Source organism: Sphaerodactylus townsendi, linkage group LG15 (assembly GCF_021028975.2).
Source record: "Sphaerodactylus townsendi isolate TG3544 linkage group LG15, MPM_Stown_v2.3, whole genome shotgun sequence".
Taxonomy (NCBI): Eukaryota; Metazoa; Chordata; class Lepidosauria; order Squamata; family Sphaerodactylidae; genus Sphaerodactylus; species Sphaerodactylus townsendi.
Genome location: NC_059439.1, coordinates 38,243,894 through 38,260,703, shown reverse-complemented (window position 1 = coordinate 38,260,703; position 16,810 = coordinate 38,243,894). Strand labels below are relative to the sequence as shown.

Genomic DNA, 16,810 nt, shown 5'->3' with positions numbered 1-16,810 from the left:
GGCCATTTCCTTCTCCCCCCCCCCGCCCCCCCGCCCCCTCGCAGCCTTCCCTGTCCTCTGGCACTGAGTTGAGGCAGAAGCGCCAGAGGCGGGTTCGGATCCGTCCCCCGGAACCGATTTGGAACACCAGGGCTTCGGCGTGGAAAACATGAAGTCATCGTGAAGTCTGAGCGCAACTCTGGGCCGCGTCCAAAGGAGTGTCTAGATCATAGGTGTCAAACTCGCGGCCCTCCAGATGCTATGGACTACGGCTCCCATCATCCCCTGCCAGCATGATGCTGGCAGGGAATGATGGGAACTGTAGTCCATAACATCTGGAGGGCCACGAGTTTGACACCTGTGGTCTAGATGGAGGGATGTGATTGTACCTCTCTACTCTGCTCACCTGTAATACTGGGTCCAGTTCTGGGCGCCACAATCCAAGAAGAAGAGTTTGGATTTCTATCCCCCCTTTCTCTCCTGCAGGAGACTCAAAGGGACTGACAATCTCCTTGCCCTTCCCCCCTCACAACAAACACCCTGTGAGGTAGGTGGGGCTGAGAGAGCTCCGAGAAGCTGTGACTAGCCCAAGGTCACCCAGCTGGCGTGTGTGGGAGTGCACAGGCTAATCCGAATTCCCCAGATAAGCCTCCACCGCTCAGGCGGCCGAGTGGAAAATCAAACCCGGTTCCTCCAGATTAGATACACGAGCTCTTAACCTCCTACGCCACTGCTGGCGTCCAGAAGAGGGCAACCGAATGGGTCAAAGGTCGGGAATCCATGCCCTACCAGGATAATTTTTTCTCTCTTTCTCACACTGCTAAAACCATGGGGCATACATTGAAAATGCTGGGGGGAAGAATTAGGACTAATAAAAGGAAACACTTCTTCACGCAACACGTGGTTGGTGTTTGGAATATGCTGCCACAGGAGGTGGCGATGGCCACTAACCTGGATAGCTTTAAAAGGGGCTTGGAGATATTTATGGAGAAGTCGATCTATGGCTACCAATCTTGATCCTCCTTGATCTGAGATTGCAAAGGCCTGAGCAGACCAGGTGCTCGGGAGCAGCAGCAGCAGCAGGCCATTGCTTTCACCTCCTGCAGGTGAGCTCCCAAAGGCACCTGGTGGGCCACTGCGGGTAGCAGAGAGATGGACTAGAATGGACTCTGGTCTGATCCAGCAGGCTAGTTCTTATAAGCACCTAAAAGACCAACTTGATTTCCACTCTGGAAAGTGTTGCTGTATTGCTGGGGACCAACACAGTGACCGACCCCTTTGAAAACTTTGACAGACCAGTGTGGCCTTTCCAGTGCTCACCCTCTCTCCCCTGCCAACCTCCAGGTGGGGCCTGGAGATCTCCCAAAATTGCAGCTGACCTCTGGTGGAGAACATGACAGCTTTAAGAACATAAGAACAAGCCAGCTGGATCAGACCAGAGTCCATCGAGTCCAGCTCTCTGCTACTCGCAGTGGCCCACCAGGGCCACTTTGGGAGCTCACGTGCAGCTTTGGAGGGTGGGCGGGCTCTATGGCCTTATAGCCACTGAGGGGCCTCCCCCCCCCCAGATCCTCCTGAGCAGATAGGAGAAGGGGGGCTCATAAATCAGTTTCCAGGAATTGCTCAGCCTGTACTCGGCAAACCCCCCCCCCTCCCCTAGCAAAATGAGTTACCAGTTCCAAGCACAATAGAGAGATTCATGGGGTGGAGGATTGCATAGGGTGAGGGGGGGGGTAACATAGGAGGGGACCCCAGGGCAGCAGGGGGCACGGGGGGGGGAAGGTTGGGGCTGGGAGCAGAGGGGGTGTTCCTTTATCGAGGCCCAGCGGCGCACATTATATTTAGAGTCCGGCTCTCCGAGTCTGCCAGCGGGGTGGGAGGGAGGAGCTCTCAAAATAGATCCTGGCCCGCCTCGGCCAACCAGCCAGCCCTGGGGAGGGAAAGGGCCCGATCCAAAGGCAGCCAACCTCGGACTCTGGGCTGGCCGTCTTGTCCGCTCGGACCGCGCAGAGTCGCCCCCACCCCCGGCCTGCTCCGTCAGCTGGAGACGCGCCCGGTAACTGGACCGGTGCGGGTTCGAACTCTCGCCGGGTGCGACCGGCGGGGGGGGGGGGTGTCCCTGGCTCCCCGGGAGGCGACACTGCTGAGCGCGCTCTTTCCTACGCGGGTGGGGGGCAGTGATGTTGTCAGCTCGGTCCGCCCCTCCCCACCTCCTCCCCGGTTCGACACCCCCTGACTCTGTCGCAATGGAGAGAAGCCCTTTGCACGCGCTCAGGAGCCGCTTTTGTGTCCCGCAGCGATCGAGAAATAGAGCTGGGGGGAGGCGGCGGGGTATTTGTTCTCGCGGGGGAGTGGGTAATGGGCTTCCCCCCTCACTGGTGCCCTGGCAGTTCACCGGGGGCGAGTCGGGCACCCCTCAGCCTGACCGACCTTGCAGGGTTGTTGTGAGGGGGCAACGAGGGCAAAAGGCGGGGGTCGCTTTGGGCCACACCGGGTGGGAGAAGGGCGAGGGGCCACTGGAAGTGGGGGGGGGGGCGCCCACTGCAGGTCAGGAGCTTCTCTGCAAAGGCGAGCTACCCAGCCGGCGTGCCCGGGCACGAACCCAGACGCAGCCCGGCACACCCGCCCCGGGCCAGGCCCCACGAGGCCGCCGAGTTGGGGGGGGGGGGAGGGAGCCAGGCGTCCGGGGCCGCCCCCCCACCCCACGTGGCGCTCAGCACTCCGACCCCTGCTGCCCCCGGGAGTTCCCCCCGGCTGGCTTGGCGGACACCCATGCCCCCTGCTCGGCCAGCCTCTCCCAGCACCCTCTTCTTGCCAACCCTGCTGCTCCCAGGGGACCCGGAGCGCCCGACGCAGGCAGCTCTAACCACTAGGCGGGGCGTCTGCCCCGGGCAGGGGGAAGGGCTGTGGGGACGGCGCCCCTCCGACCACCCCCCTCCCCATTCATTCTCGCCCTCCTCCCACCGGAAGTGGCAGGAATTCCCATGGCCCACGTGACCCTCTGGAATGCGGTGACGTCACCCAGGGGGGTCCATTAAAAAAAAAGTTTCTTTTTTTTGGGATGGGGCCGAGAAAAGTTTGACGCGAAGTTCCAGGCTGGTCTTTTCCCGGCCCGGCCGCCGCCCCGCTCTCAGGGGGGCTCGAACCTGCGCCGCGGCGGGGAGGCGGAGGCGGCAGCGGCGCTCCCTCGGCCGGCCCGGAGACCCCGGGGATTAGGTGAGCCGTGTGGGGCAGTGGCCCGACGCCGGCATCATCGCGCCGGGCAGGGGCAGGGGCTGGGGCCGGTAGGGTGGGAGAGGCCAGGCGAGGAGGACCCCCCCCCTTGAAGCAAGGCCGCCTCGCCTCTGCGCAGGGTCGCCCTCGCCCCGTCTGTGCTGCCTCGGTGGCGTGGGGGGGGGGCGGGGTTGAAGCCCCTCTGGGTTGAAGTGTTGAAGCCCCTCTGACTCTGAGAGGTCCAAGCCCCGGGGCGCTTTGGCCGGCCCTGGGGCTGCACAGCTGGAACCGCTGGGGTGGGTGTGGCCGGGTGGGGGCTCGGAGCCGTGGGCTGGACCCCTCCTCCCCCGGTCCGGAACTCTTTGGGTCCCCCGGACCGAGCCCCCCACCGAAGCAAAGGGATTCCGCAACGCACCTCCCCCCGTGGGGCCAGGTATGGTCTTGCTTGGGGGCCCAGATGCAGCCCAAACATGGCAGGAGGCTGGGGGCGCAGTGCGGCTCAAAGCCCCTTGTAGGGCTGGGCTGGGGGGCTCTGTACTTATACCCCTCCAGAAAGCCAGAAGAGCCCTGCGGGGTCAGCCCAGTGGCCCAACCAGTCCAGCATCCCATGTCTCCCACTAACCAACCAGTTGCTGACCATTAACTGTTTTTTTTAAATACATCTGTATAGCAAATTTCTGAAGACTTTCCCTAGTCAACGTTAATTCATTTCGTCATTACACGAAAGAGAACATCTTGAAAACAGAACACACAATAACAAAATCATGTGTAGACAAATCTACACTACTTAGTAGCAGTAGTAGTAAGTAGTAGTAGCAGCAGTGACTTCTAAGCTTCACTCTTATTGCAAACCTTTTGATTCCTCCGACATCCCCCAGGTGTTTTGCCTGAGAACCCACTGAATTTGCTGTAGGTTTTTGCTTTGGGGTGGTTCTAAACCAAATAGGATGTATATATATTTAAACACTGCAGTTAAGTGTAGAACTCACAGCTGTCTGTTGATACACGAGGCTGCCACATACAGCTCTGAGAGGTGAAATTTTCTGGTATTGGCTGTTGGTGGTTTTCCTGAGCTGTGTAGCGTAGTTCTTGGAGCAGCAGTGGCGTAGGGGGTTAAGAGCTCGTGTATCTAATCTGGAGGAACGGGGTTTGATTCCCAGCTCTGCCGCCTGAGCTGTGGAGGCTTATTTGGGGAATTCAGATTAGCCTGTGCACTCCCACACACGCCAGCTGGGTGACCTTGGGCTAGTCACAGCTTCTTGGAACTCTCTCAGCCCCACCTACCTCACAGGGTGTTTGTTGTGAGTGGGGAAGGGCAAGGAGATTGTCAGCCCCTTTGAGTCTCCTGCAGGAGAGAAAAGGGGGATATAAATCCAAACTCTTCTTCTTCTTCTTGCTTCTAACTTTTTGCCTTTATGTGGGGGGGAAATATTAGGAACAAAAATGACCCAGACCGTGGCACACAACTTGGAAAACCCACAACAGCCGATTGATTCTAGCCATGCAGTAGACAATTCATTTGTGATGTTCGTTTATTTGACTCTTTGGGTGCCTAATGTAAGGTTACCACTAGAAAATGTCCAGCCTTTAAGTGTTTTTGAGAGGCCCAAACATGCAAACAAAACAAAACTGGAATTTCCCCAACCTTTTGAGTGAAGAATGGTTTATAAAGCCACCGTTAGCAGTTCACTAATGCATGTGTATTTTTTATTTATTTATTTATTTATTTATTCGACTTTTAAGCCGCCCTCCCCCAAAGGGCTCAGGGCGGTGTAGGGGATAGGTAGCCGGCCAACTTCTCATTCATCTGCTCCTAGCAGTTTTGAATTATTGATTTTAAATTAGTGGTTTTATTCTGTTTTATTTACTGAGTCCTCCCAGTGTAATCAGAAATGCTAACAAATGTTTTCAGGTAAATAAATGGAAGGCTCTTCAGCTTATAGGGCCCTCCTTCCTTTCCTTCTTGGGAGCAGGCATGGTGTCGTCGTTAAGAGCAGGTGGATTCTAATCTGGAGATCTGGTTTGATTCCCCACTCCTCCACCTGAGTGGTGGGGGCTTATCTGGTGAACCAGGTGTGGGTGTCTTAGTTGATTTGGGCGTCTTAGTTGATAGTTCCATGGGAATGTCAACTCAATGCATGGCACCTGTGAAAAAGGCAAACTCTATGCTGTGGATAATTAGGAAAGGAGTTGATAATAAAACTGCAAGGATTGTCATGCCCTTATATAAAGCCGTGGTGTGACCGCACTTGGAGTACTGTGTTCAGTTCTGGTCGCCACATCTCAAAAAGGATATCGAGGAGATAGAAAAAGTGCAGAGAAGGGCAATGAGGATGATTGAGGGACGGGAGCACCTTCCTTATGAGGAGAGGCTGCAGCGTTTGGGACTCTTTAGTTTGGAGAGGAGACGGCTGAGGGGGGGATGTGATTGAAGTCTATAAAATTATGCATGGGGTAGAAAATGTTGACAGAGAGAAATTTTTCTCTCTTTCCCCCAATACTAGAACCAGGGGGCATAGACTGAAAATGCTGGGGGGAAGAATTAGGACTAATAAAAGGAAACACTTCTTCACGCAACGTGTGATTGGTGTTTGGAATCTGCTGCCACAGGAGGTGGTGATGGCCACTAACCTGGATAGCTTTAAAAAGGGCTTAGACAGATTTATGGAGGAGAAGTCGATCTATGGCTCCCAATCTTGATCCTCCTTGATCTGAGATTGCAAATGCCTTAACAGTCCAGGTGCTCGGGAGCAACAGCCGCAGAAGGCCATTGCTTTCACCTCCTGCAGGTGAGCTCCCAAAGGCACCTGGTGGGCCACTGCGAGTAGCAGAGTGCTGGACTAGATGGACTCTGGTCTGATCCAGCAGGCTAGTTCTTATGTTCTTACGTGTGTTTCTGCACGCCTACGTTCCTGCTGGGTGACCTTGGGCCAGTCACGGTTCTCTCAGGACTCTCTCAGCCCCACCTGTCTCACAAGGTGTCTCTTGTGGGGAGAGGAAGAGAAAGGAGCTTGTCAGCCACCTTGAGTCCTCACAGGAGAGAAAGGTGGGATATGAATCCAAACTCTCTCCTTCTTCTTCTTCTTTGTGTGAATAGGGCCCAGAAGTCCCAAATGCTAGAATCCTTTCTGTTTCTGGCTGACTGGAACCTCCCTTTTTAATTTTTCTAGCTGCTCCCACGATGTCCGGGCCCACCTGGCTTCCCCCAAAGCAGGTGGGCGTTTCGGGGTCTCCCGGTATCTTGGTTTCCGCTCCGGTGGCCTGCAAGCCCCAGAAGAGTTTCGCTACTGCCCCCGCTGCCCCCAAGCCCTTGTACGGGTCTCAGGAGGCCAACGGAACCATGACTGCGGCAGGGACGGCCCCTCGGTACCTAACACCTGCGGCAGGTAATGGGGTCTGAAGAAGAGTGAACACCGTGCTCTGTTTTTTTCAAAAGCTCCACGCTGCGAGCTTTGGGAAGGGAACAGGAAACCTCTGTTTAGAGGGTGCAATTTAAGGTTGCCAATCTACAGGTCTCCAAGTAGGGTTCTACCTCCAAGTGAGATCTGGAAATCTCCAAGATTGACGCCTTGACCACACAGACCAGTGTGCCGTGGCCAGGAGCAGCAGTGGCGTAGAGGTTAAGAGCAGGTGCACTCTCATCTGGAGAACCAGGTTTAATTCCCCGCTCTGCTGCTTGAGCTGTGGAGGCTTATCTGGGGAACTAGATTAGCTTGTGCACTCCAACACACGCCAGCTGGGTGACCATGGGCTAGTCACAGTTCTTCGGAGCTCTCTCAGCCCCACCCACCTTGCAGGGTGTTTGTTGTGAGGGGGGGAAGGGAAAGGAGATTGTAAGCCCCTTTGAGTCTCCTTACAGGAGAGAAAGGGGGGGATATAAATCCAAAATGTAGAAAATGTTGACAGAGAGAAATTTTTCTCTCTTTCTCACAATACTAGAACCAGGGGGCATCCATTGAAAATGCTGGGGGGAAGAATTAGGACTAATAAAAGGAAACACTTCTTCACACAACGTGTGGTTGGTGTTTGGAATATGCTGCCACAGGAGGGGGTGATGGCCACTCACCTGGATAGCTTTAAAAAGGGCTTGGACAGATTGATGGAGGAGAAGTCGATCTCTGGCTACCCATCTTGATCCTCCTTAATCTGAGATTGCAAATGCCTTAGCAGACCAGGTGCTCAGGAGCAGCAGTAGCAGAAAGCCCTTGCTTTCACCTCCTGCAGGTGAGCTCCCAAAGGCACCTGGTGGGCCATTGCGAACAGCAGAGTGCTGGACTAGATGGACTCTGGTCTGATACAGCAGGCTAGTTCTTATGTTCTTCCTCCTCTGGAGAAAATGGCTACTTTGGAGGATGGACTGTCTAGCATTATAGCATGCTGAGGTCCCACCCCCCAAGTCCCCCACAAATTCCCTTCCTGGAGTTGGCAACTCCACCCGGACTCCTTTTTGTGCTCCTTTCTGTACCAGCTGAGTGAGCGAGCCCATCTGCGAGCTGTTAATATTCCCCTGTTATCAGTGAGGAAGAGGATGGAGAGGCCCTGGTTTGCCCAAGGTTGTGTGACCAAAGGCCCCGTCTGTATGAACCGGGGTGAGCCGGCTCTCGGCCGAAGTATCCTGGCGAGAAACGTTTGCAGCCGCGAGCTCTTGGCCTCGGTCCACAGCAGGCCCTGAGAGGCAGTCATGTGCGTTGTACAACTGCGAGTATCTTTAGCCCATGATGCCAGCGGCTTAGAGAAGAGATCACAGGGCCGGCAGTGGCGGGGAAAGAATGTGGCACAGAGCGTGGCCCGTAAGAAGAGGGGGCGTGGCGCTGGGCGAGGGAGATCATCAGCTTTTTCGGGATACATCTGGGCTCTTCCCTGTCACCCCACCCCCCACAGCCAGAGGCTTGGCGGCCAGCAGGAGGAAATAGGTCCTGAGGTATCCCTGGAACTCACTGCCACTGGATTTTGTGATTATTGCTGGCGTAACAAGTGTTTTTGGGGAGGGATCAAATGAAGACGTGGCTGCCTGTGTCTTCTAGCCACAGTGGCCACAAAGGAAACATTTCTCATACTCAAAGGGGGGGGGGTGCCTCTGGGATGAGAGAGGCTGATGGGGTTGCCAAACTCCAGGTGGTGCCCAGAGACTTGGAATTGCAACTGATCTCCGGACGACAGAGATCAGGTTTCCTGGGGAAAGGAGCCAGGCTTTCTGACCGTGGCACTTGCCTGCAGTTGGTTTCCCAACACGTGGCCCTAGGGAGCATTCAGCCTGGGAACGTGGAAGGCCCTGCTCCGCCCTCGTGGCTAATAGCCCTATCCTCCGTGGAATTGTCCTGCTGCCGCTAAAGCCCATCTGAGCCCCTGCCCGCTGCCCCCTCTTGTGTCAGTGAGTTCCACAAGTCAACCACTCACTGCCTTAAAGCCACGCTTCGTCTCCTCAGTTTCCTGCAACTGTCCTCCTTACCCAGAGGCCACGACGGCTGCAGTCTGTCACAGGCTGGGATAGCAGTGGCGTAGGAGGTTAAGAGCATAAAGTAGCAGTGGCGTAGGAGGTTAAGAGCTCGCGTATCTAATCTGGAGGAACCGGGTTTGATTCCCAGCTCTGCCGCTTGAGTTGTGGAGGCTTATCTGGGGAATTCAGATTAGCCTGTGCACTCCCGCACATGCCAGCTGGGTGACCTTGGGCTAGTCACAGCTTCTCGGAGCTCTCTCAGCCCCATCCACCTCACAGGGTGTTTGTTGTGAGGGGGGAAGGGCAAGGAGATTGTCAGCCCCTTTGAGTCTCCTGCAGGAGAGAAAGGGGGGATATAAATCCAAACTCTTCTTCTTCTTAAAACACTGACCTGTTTCCCTCCCTCTCTCTCACGCCAGGGCCCCCGCCCCTCCCACAGGATGCCACGCCCGACCATCATTACCCAGACAAAGATGAGCGAGGACCGGGGGTCCCTTGGGGCAGCGCCTCTCCTCCGGGCTATCATGGGCAGGTAAGTAAGGTGGGTGGGGGTGAGGAGGAGCGGCCAGGTCAGGGGGGGCCCCCTTCAAACTGAGGGGTGCCACCACTTAACCTGCTAAGCATTTGGCGAAGCAGGATTTGGAGTTCCCTTCCTGCCCCTCCCTCAAGAACAGGGGTGGGCAATTATTTTTTCCATGGGGCCGCATAAGAAACAGAAAATATTGTGGAGGGCCGGGCCAAAAGGCAGGGGGGCGAGGCGCTTTTGAAAGCCCCGCAGAAGCTGGCAGCCAAGGCAACCGGCTTCTGCAGGGCTTTCAAAGACGCCTCGCTCCCCAGCACGGCAGGGGGGCCAGTCAGGGTCATCCAGCGGGCCGGATGTGGCCCGCGGGCCGTATAATGCCCAGGTCTGCTCAAGAACATCAGTTTTCCTCTTCCAAACCCAAGTGGGCTTCCTGTTCAAACGAGTGGCCGGCGGCTGCTGGACTTTGGGCCAAATCTGCCCACGGCCTCTTTGCGTCCCTAACAACACCCTCTTGAGGTAGACCCGTGTGCTTTCCCGTCACCCTTCTGAGGCAGAATTCCTGCACCTTTTGCAGCAGCACGCCAGACAGGTGCTATGGCACGGGTGTCCGACTCTGGCGCTTCAGACGTTCATGGACTACAATTCCCATCAGTGGCCCATTGGCCATGTCAGCAGGGGCTGATGGGAACTGTAGTCCGTGAACATCTGAAGCACCAGAGTCGGACACCCCTGTGCTATGGTGTGAGAAGCCACTCCTGTTGAACTTCCGCCTGGTGCGCTGCTGAAGTAGGGAAACAAGCCGTGTGGGGAAGAGGCACAGTGCGGCAGGAAGAGATAGCAGCTGTGTTGTGGTTCTGGTGAGCCCCTTCTACCTTCAGTCTTTAGTGAGCCAATCAGAAAGAAGACCACCCCTCCCTTATGCCCCCCCCCCCTCTTTGCACCCTAAGGGTCCCTCCCTGGACCAGCGACCGGCCGGCTCCTCCAGCATTGATGTCCAGATAGACACTCTCACCAACATGCTCGTTGATATGGAGAGTTCTGGACACCGCCGGGTTGAGAGGCAGGTAGGGAGGCTAGACCGGGGGGTGGACGGGAGTTCCTGTGATCCGCCCCCCTCTCCAGTTCCGTCCAATCCTGACTTGAGTTTCCTAACTTCCCCCAGAGCGTGGATTCGGCGCCCTACCCTCCTTCCGTGCCACACCCCGGTGCTTACAAGCCTGCAGGAGTCTACAAGCCCGGACCCCCGGTTGCCTTCCCTCCAGCCAAACCCGCTGCCTTCGCCGCCGACTCGTATGCCAAGAGCGTGCCGTACGGAGGTCAATCGTCGCAAGGGCCGACCTATCCAGCCGCCTCGGGGCTGCCCTCCCAGTACGGCGCCCCTGCACCCAGTGACTCCTACGGAACGGGTTATCACCGGGCGCCAGCTGCCCCCAGACCGTACCCTCAGCCGATGCCAGCATCCTACACCACGGCCTCTACCTCCGCCGGCCCGCATTTCAACATCCAAGTGAAGGTGGCCCAGCCGGTCCCGGGCTACAACCAGCCGAGGAGGAGGGCTGAGCAGGCGTACGGCCCTCCAGCCCCACAGCCTGGCTACGGGGCGAAGCCACCCCCTCAGTATGCCTCGGAGCCAGGGCTCAGGACCCGACCCCACGACACGGACCCCTGGTACCCGGAGCCGCCGTCTTACGGCAAGAGGGCGGGCGAGGGGGAATTCTACGCCAGTGCTGGAGGGCATGCCAAGCTGGGCTCGCCAGGAGGGCAGTACCAATCCGGATTGGGGAAACCGGGAAAGGAAGAGTCGGCGGCTGTGTCCCAGATGCCAGCCGGTGCCCGAGGGCTGAGATACCAGCACCAGGTAAGAAGACTGTAGCAGCGGGAAAGATTGTACCAGCGAGCGTGGGAGATCTAGGGTTGCCAACTCTGGCTGTGGAGTTCCTGGGGATTTTGGGTAGGGAAGGGTTTGGGTAGGGAGGAGACTCATTGCGGGATAAGGCTGGAGAATCCATTCACCAAAACAGTCATTGTCTTCCGGGTAACAGATCTGTGTCCTCTGCTTTTGAATTATGCATATGCCACTATACAAATTTTTGCCATGTGACAGGTAATGTTTTTTTAGAGAACTCCGGAAGGAACTGTAGGACGGCTCTGATCTTCCTGAGGGATTTGGCTTGATATATTGCAGTGGTGGCGAACCTATGGCACGGGTGCCAGAGGTGGCACTCAGAGCCCTCTCTGTGGGCACGCACAGACAGAGTGCCCCCCACACACATCTAAGCTGGCCTGGGCTGCTGGGCTTGATTATTAGCATTAAACCTAAGACCTAGTTTTGGGGAAGCAGTGTAGGTAACCCTGTTAAACCCCACTGATTTTCATGCGAAGAATGGTTTTAATGGATTTTAGTGTATTTGGCCACCATTGTGACCCTTGTTATATATTGTGTACATAATGTTGTACACCACCCAGAGCCCCCCGGGGATTGGGCGGTTTATAAATTCAAATAATAAATAAATAAAATAAAATAAAAATAAAGCAGGATCCTTAACCTGGGAGTAAGCTCAGTTGATGGCAATGGGGCTTGCTTCTGAGTAAACCCTCCTAGGGTCGTGATTCACCCATTGGAAGAGTTGCACGGTTGCTTCACAGCAAAGCCACCGACTACCACCAAGCTTACTCCTGAGTAATGCACACCTCGGAGTCAACCGTTTTTTCTAAACTAAAACCTCAGTATTCAGGTTAAATTGCCGTGTTGGCACTTTGCGATAAATAAGTGGGTTTTGGGTTGCAATTTTGGGCACTCCGTCTCGAAAAGGTTCGCCATCACTGATATATTGGGAACATTTGTCGTTACATTAGGTACAGTGTAATAATATGTGGCAGCACACTGCAGGTTTTGGGAATATGGGAGACTGCTATGGGATTGGCAGAACGCTGGCCAAACTTGTCTGATTGGAATATTATAATTGTCTCATTTTTTTGTGCTTCTGTAAAACCTATATGGAAGCAATAAGGGCCGTGGTCCTGGGGTCGTTTAACTTATCGCATGTCAATATCTTTCCCAGGTACCGTTTCATAAGACTGTTATTAGGTTGGCATGAATTGGAGTGTTGTGGGGTTTCTGGGCTGTATGGCCGTGTTCCAGCAGCATTTTCTCCTGCATCTGATGCAGGCGAAACGTCAGGAGAAAATGCGACTGGAACACGGCCATACAGCCCGGAAACCCCACAACACTCCAGTGGTTCCAGCTGTGAAAGCCTTCGACAATACATGACACAAATTGTTTGTCACATTTTTATATAGGGTGTGTAGTTTTTGCACTTATTTGCAACCATGCACTTTCACGTTTCATTAAAAATAGGTTGTTTTGTTATAATTATTGGCAGTGAGGATCCAGTGGTCCTGTTCTCCTTTGTATAATCCATTGACGGCGAACCTTTTCGAGACCGAGTGCCCAAACTGCAACCCAAAACCCACTTATTTATCGCAAAGTGCCAACACGGCAATTTAACCTGAATACTGAGGTTTTAGTTTAGGAAAAAACGGTTGGCTCCGAGGCACGCATTACTTGGGAGTAAGCTTGGCGGTAGTCGGTAGCTTTGCTTTGAAGCAACCATGCAACGCTTCGAATGGGTGAATCATGGCCCTAGGAGGGTTTAGAAGCAAACCCCATTGCCAGCAACCGAGCTTACTCCCAGGTAAAGGATCGCACTTTAGTTCTTCCCATGAAAATCAGCGGGGTTTAACAGCACTTAACAGGGTTACCTACACGTCGTGCCCAGCGGCCCAGGCCAGCCTAGATGTGTGTGTGTGTGGGGGGGATTTTCCGCCCCCCCCCCACATGATGAACTCTGTGCACGTGTGCCCACAGAGAGGGCTCTGAGTGCCACCTCTGGCACCCGTGCCATAGGTTCGCCACCACTGGTATAATCTGTACGCTGTACCCGTTCTTTTCGTGCTGTGGATAACAATATGTGATCGTCTGTTTCATTCGCCGGGGGCAAACCCATTGCAGAATAAGGAATGCAAAAATATCTCCCCCCAACCACAGGGCAGGGAGTCTGAGCCTTCCCTGATGGATCCCTCTGGCACTAGGATTCAGGCGTTGCTTCCTTCTGGATGTGGGGATTTCTAGGTGCAGGGTGAGACCTTCACCTTTCCCAGTCTCCATAATATGGTAGCAGGGAGTCTGGTGAAAAGAGTTGTAACAGTTGTGGCTGTCGAGTTTTCGCAATGGGCTGAATGTGTTGGCAGAAGGCTTATGTGAAAATTCTCCAAGCAGCCCTCTCTGGTTAAGAAGCTGGGTGCCTACAATCGTATGGGGCTGTGCTTGCTGACCAGTGTAGCACTCGGCATATGCTCAGGGGCCCTGTCTTCAATGACGTCACCTCCGCCTGGCTTGAGAAAAAGAGCTACTTGAAACGCTCCCTTGCTAATTTGGCACCAAGCAAAGCCAGGCTCTTTCTGGCACTTCCCCATTCTGAGGGGGTTTTTGGCTTCCTTTCTCCTCTCCCCCCCTCCCCCACCTCACAGGCTTCCCCAAGCTGCCCGGAAGAAGAGCTGGATCGACTGACAAAGAAACTTGTGTACGACATGAACAACCCTCCATCTGGCGAGTATTTCGGTGAGGATCCCTAACAGAGATATGGGGATGGAGGGAGAGCCCTTTGGCCTCTGGGAAGGGTCCAGTTTGGAGGCAGAACATCTGCCAGGGGCCGTGCAGAAGCCGGGGTTGCCCTCTCTGGGTGGGAAATTATGGGGGATTTGAGGGTAGAGCTCAAGGAGGGCTGGCAGCGGGAATCATGCCATATAGACCACCCACCAAGACCGTCACATATGTTGTAATTCCAAGAGTCTGCACCTGGAAGTTGGCAGCCCAGGTAACCCCAGAGCAGAGACCCTAATTAATGCAACAGCATATTGGAGGTCTCCTGGTTCAAACCTCATTTCCGCCATAAACTTACCCCTCATAAGCAATGCAGGAATCATGAAGTTGTCCCGTCTCGAAGGGCTGTCGTAAGCATTGCAACACAAGCAGAGGTGGGATCCAGCAGGTTCTCACAGGTTCCTGAGAGTAGGTTACTAATTATTTGTGTGTGCCGAGAGGGGGTTACTAATTGGTGATTTTGCCACGTGATTTTTGCCTTAGTTACGCCCCTCCTCTCGTAGCAGTAAGCGCAGAACTCTAGAAGCAGTCTAGCAGAGGTGCACCCGGCGATGGCGTGGCAGCCCTTCCGCCTGCGTGCATTACAAGCTCGTTCCAGCCCAAGTGACCAAGCGCATGGCGGCTGCGTCCTTGCCACAGCCCCGCCCAGGAATGCCCCCCCGGAATGCCCAGCCACGCCCCCGTCGTGCCCCGCCCAGCCCCATTGGCGCTATGGCACAGTTTGAATCCCACCACCATGGGAACCTGTTACTAAAATTTTTGGATCCCACCACTGAACACAAGGGTGTGCTGGGACGTGGGCAGATTTAAGGGGCGACCTCCTGCAGTCGTCCAGTTTCTGGCCCCCCCAACCCCAGATCTCTATGTTGTCTTTTGTTCCCAATCTGCTCAGGTCGGTGTGCCCGGTGTGGCGAGAACGTGGTCGGGGACGGCACGGGCTGCGTGGCCATGGACCAGGTCTTCCACGTGGAATGCTTTACGTGTTCCACCTGCCACTGTCGCCTTCGGGGGCAGCCGTTCTATGCCATTGACCGGCGCTCCTACTGCGAATCCTGCTACATCGTAAGTGGAGAGAGGGAAACCGTTGTGTCCCTGCTTGGGAGGGGAAATAGTTGGGAGTTGGGGGCCCTCTAGTGTTCGATCGCAGAACTGCACGACCGGGAACATCCTGGGGACCTGAGCAATGAATGGTTTTTTTTTTCTTCACGCTGGTGAAAACTGTGTTGGAATAACAGGAGGGAGGCCTGCCACTCACCCCCCACCCCACCCCACCCTGCATGCACAACTCAGGTCCTTGGGTGCTGTGTGGTTTCCGAGCTGTATGGCCGTGTTCTAGCAGCGTTCTCTCCTGACGTTTCGCCTGCATCTGTGGCTGGCACCTTCAGAGGATCTGATGGTCTACCACAGGGGTAGGGAACCTGCGGCTCTCCAGATGTTCAGGAACTACAATTCCCATCAGCCCCTACCACCATGGCCAATTGGCCATGCTGACAGAGGCTGGTGGGAATTGGAATCCCTGGTACATATGAGAGCCTCAGGTTCCCTACCCCCTGATCTATCGGATCAAGTCCATCAGATCCTCTGAAGATGCCAGCCACAGATGCAGGCGAAACGTCAGGAGAGAATGCTGCTAGAACACGGCCATACAGCCCGGAAACCACACAGCACCCCAGTGATTCCAGACATGAAAGCCTTCGACAATACAACTCAGGTCCTACTGTTTGGATCATCTGGAGACAACATTCCTGTGTATACAGGATGTGTCAGAAACAGAATAGATCCGTGGTGGCGAACCTTTGGCACTCCAGATGTTATGGACTACAATTCCCATCAGCTCCTGCCAGCATGGCCAATTGGCCATGCTGGCAGGGGCTGGGATAAGGAAGTATCAGTCTGGAGACATCTGAATTGGGGTAAACACCACTGGTATTATGGAAATATCATAAAAGAATACCTCTGACTGGCTCCGCTTGAGCTGTGGAGGCTTATCTGGTGAACTAGATTATGTTGTGTGGCTCCCAATGCATTACCCGGCTGGGTGACCTTGGGCTGAGTCACAGTTCTTGGGAGTTCTCTCAGCCCCACCCATGTCACAGGGTGTTTGTTGTGGGGGGTGGGGGAGAGGGAAAGGAGTTTGTAAGCCCCTTGGAGTCTCCTTACAGGAGAGAAAGGGGGGTATAAATCCAAACTCTCTTCCTTCTTCTCTAATGGGGGATCGGCCCACTTCCTTCCGTCCCGCCAGGTGACTCTGGAGAAGTGTTCGATGTGCTCCAAGCCCATCATGGACCGGATCCTGCGCGCCATGGGCAAAGCCTACCACCCCCAGTGCTTCACCTGTGTCGTCTGCCACCGCTGCCTGGACGGGGTTCCCTTCACGGTCGATGCCACAAGTCAAATACACTGCATTGAAGATTTCCACCGGTAACTGGCTGTCGGCCACCTGGGGCTGCTAGCCCTGGGGCAAGCTCGGGGGCTTGGGAGGGGGGGGCAAGAGGGGTTGAAGCCACAGGGACGAAGCAGGCTGCTTGGACTGACCCAGGGTACCTTGGGAGTCCCCGTCCTGGCCCCCTTCCCCAGTGGAAGCTGCCATTCTGTATGCAAACCGTTGCTGACTCCTCCTCCTCCATGCTCGCTCCATAGGAAATTTGCTCCCCGGTGTTCAGTGTGTGGGGGAGGCATGCATCATGCTGAACCGGGAGCTGGGTGAGGAGACTGCGTCTTGGATGTTAAGCCTTGGACCGTGAAGCCAGTTTTCATCGGCTGCTGGGCAAGTGGGTGGTGAGGGGGGATCAGTGGGGATTGGGCAGTGCTCTTGACTCACGAGTAGGGGCATGTTCCCACGTAATGGTGGTCCACTGCAAGTAGCAGAGAGCTGGACTAGATGGACATTGGTCTGATCCAGCAGGCTCTTTCTTATGTTCTTAAGGCCATTGCTTTCACCTCCTGCACGTGAGCTCCCAAAGGCACCCGGTGGGCCACTGCGAGTAGCAGAGTG

The 16,810-nt window shown here is 55.2% G+C and overlaps 1 protein-coding gene across 1 annotated transcript; it reads left to right on the top strand.

Moving 5' to 3' along the window:
• The first annotated feature begins 2,970 nt into the window (after positions 1-2,970).
• On the top strand, positions 2,971-16,532 carry LOC125445033 (thyroid receptor-interacting protein 6-like). Its single transcript, XM_048517849.1, has 9 exons — positions 2,971-3,195; positions 6,363-6,578; positions 9,049-9,161; positions 10,100-10,216; positions 10,315-11,010; positions 13,683-13,773; positions 14,708-14,877; positions 16,058-16,236; positions 16,456-16,532. Exons 2-9 carry the CDS (start codon positions 6,374-6,376, stop codon positions 16,520-16,522), a joined length of 1,638 nt encoding a protein of 545 aa, XP_048373806.1. The 5' UTR covers positions 2,971-3,195; positions 6,363-6,373; the 3' UTR covers positions 16,523-16,532.
• The last annotated feature ends 278 nt before the right edge of the window (positions 16,533-16,810 follow it).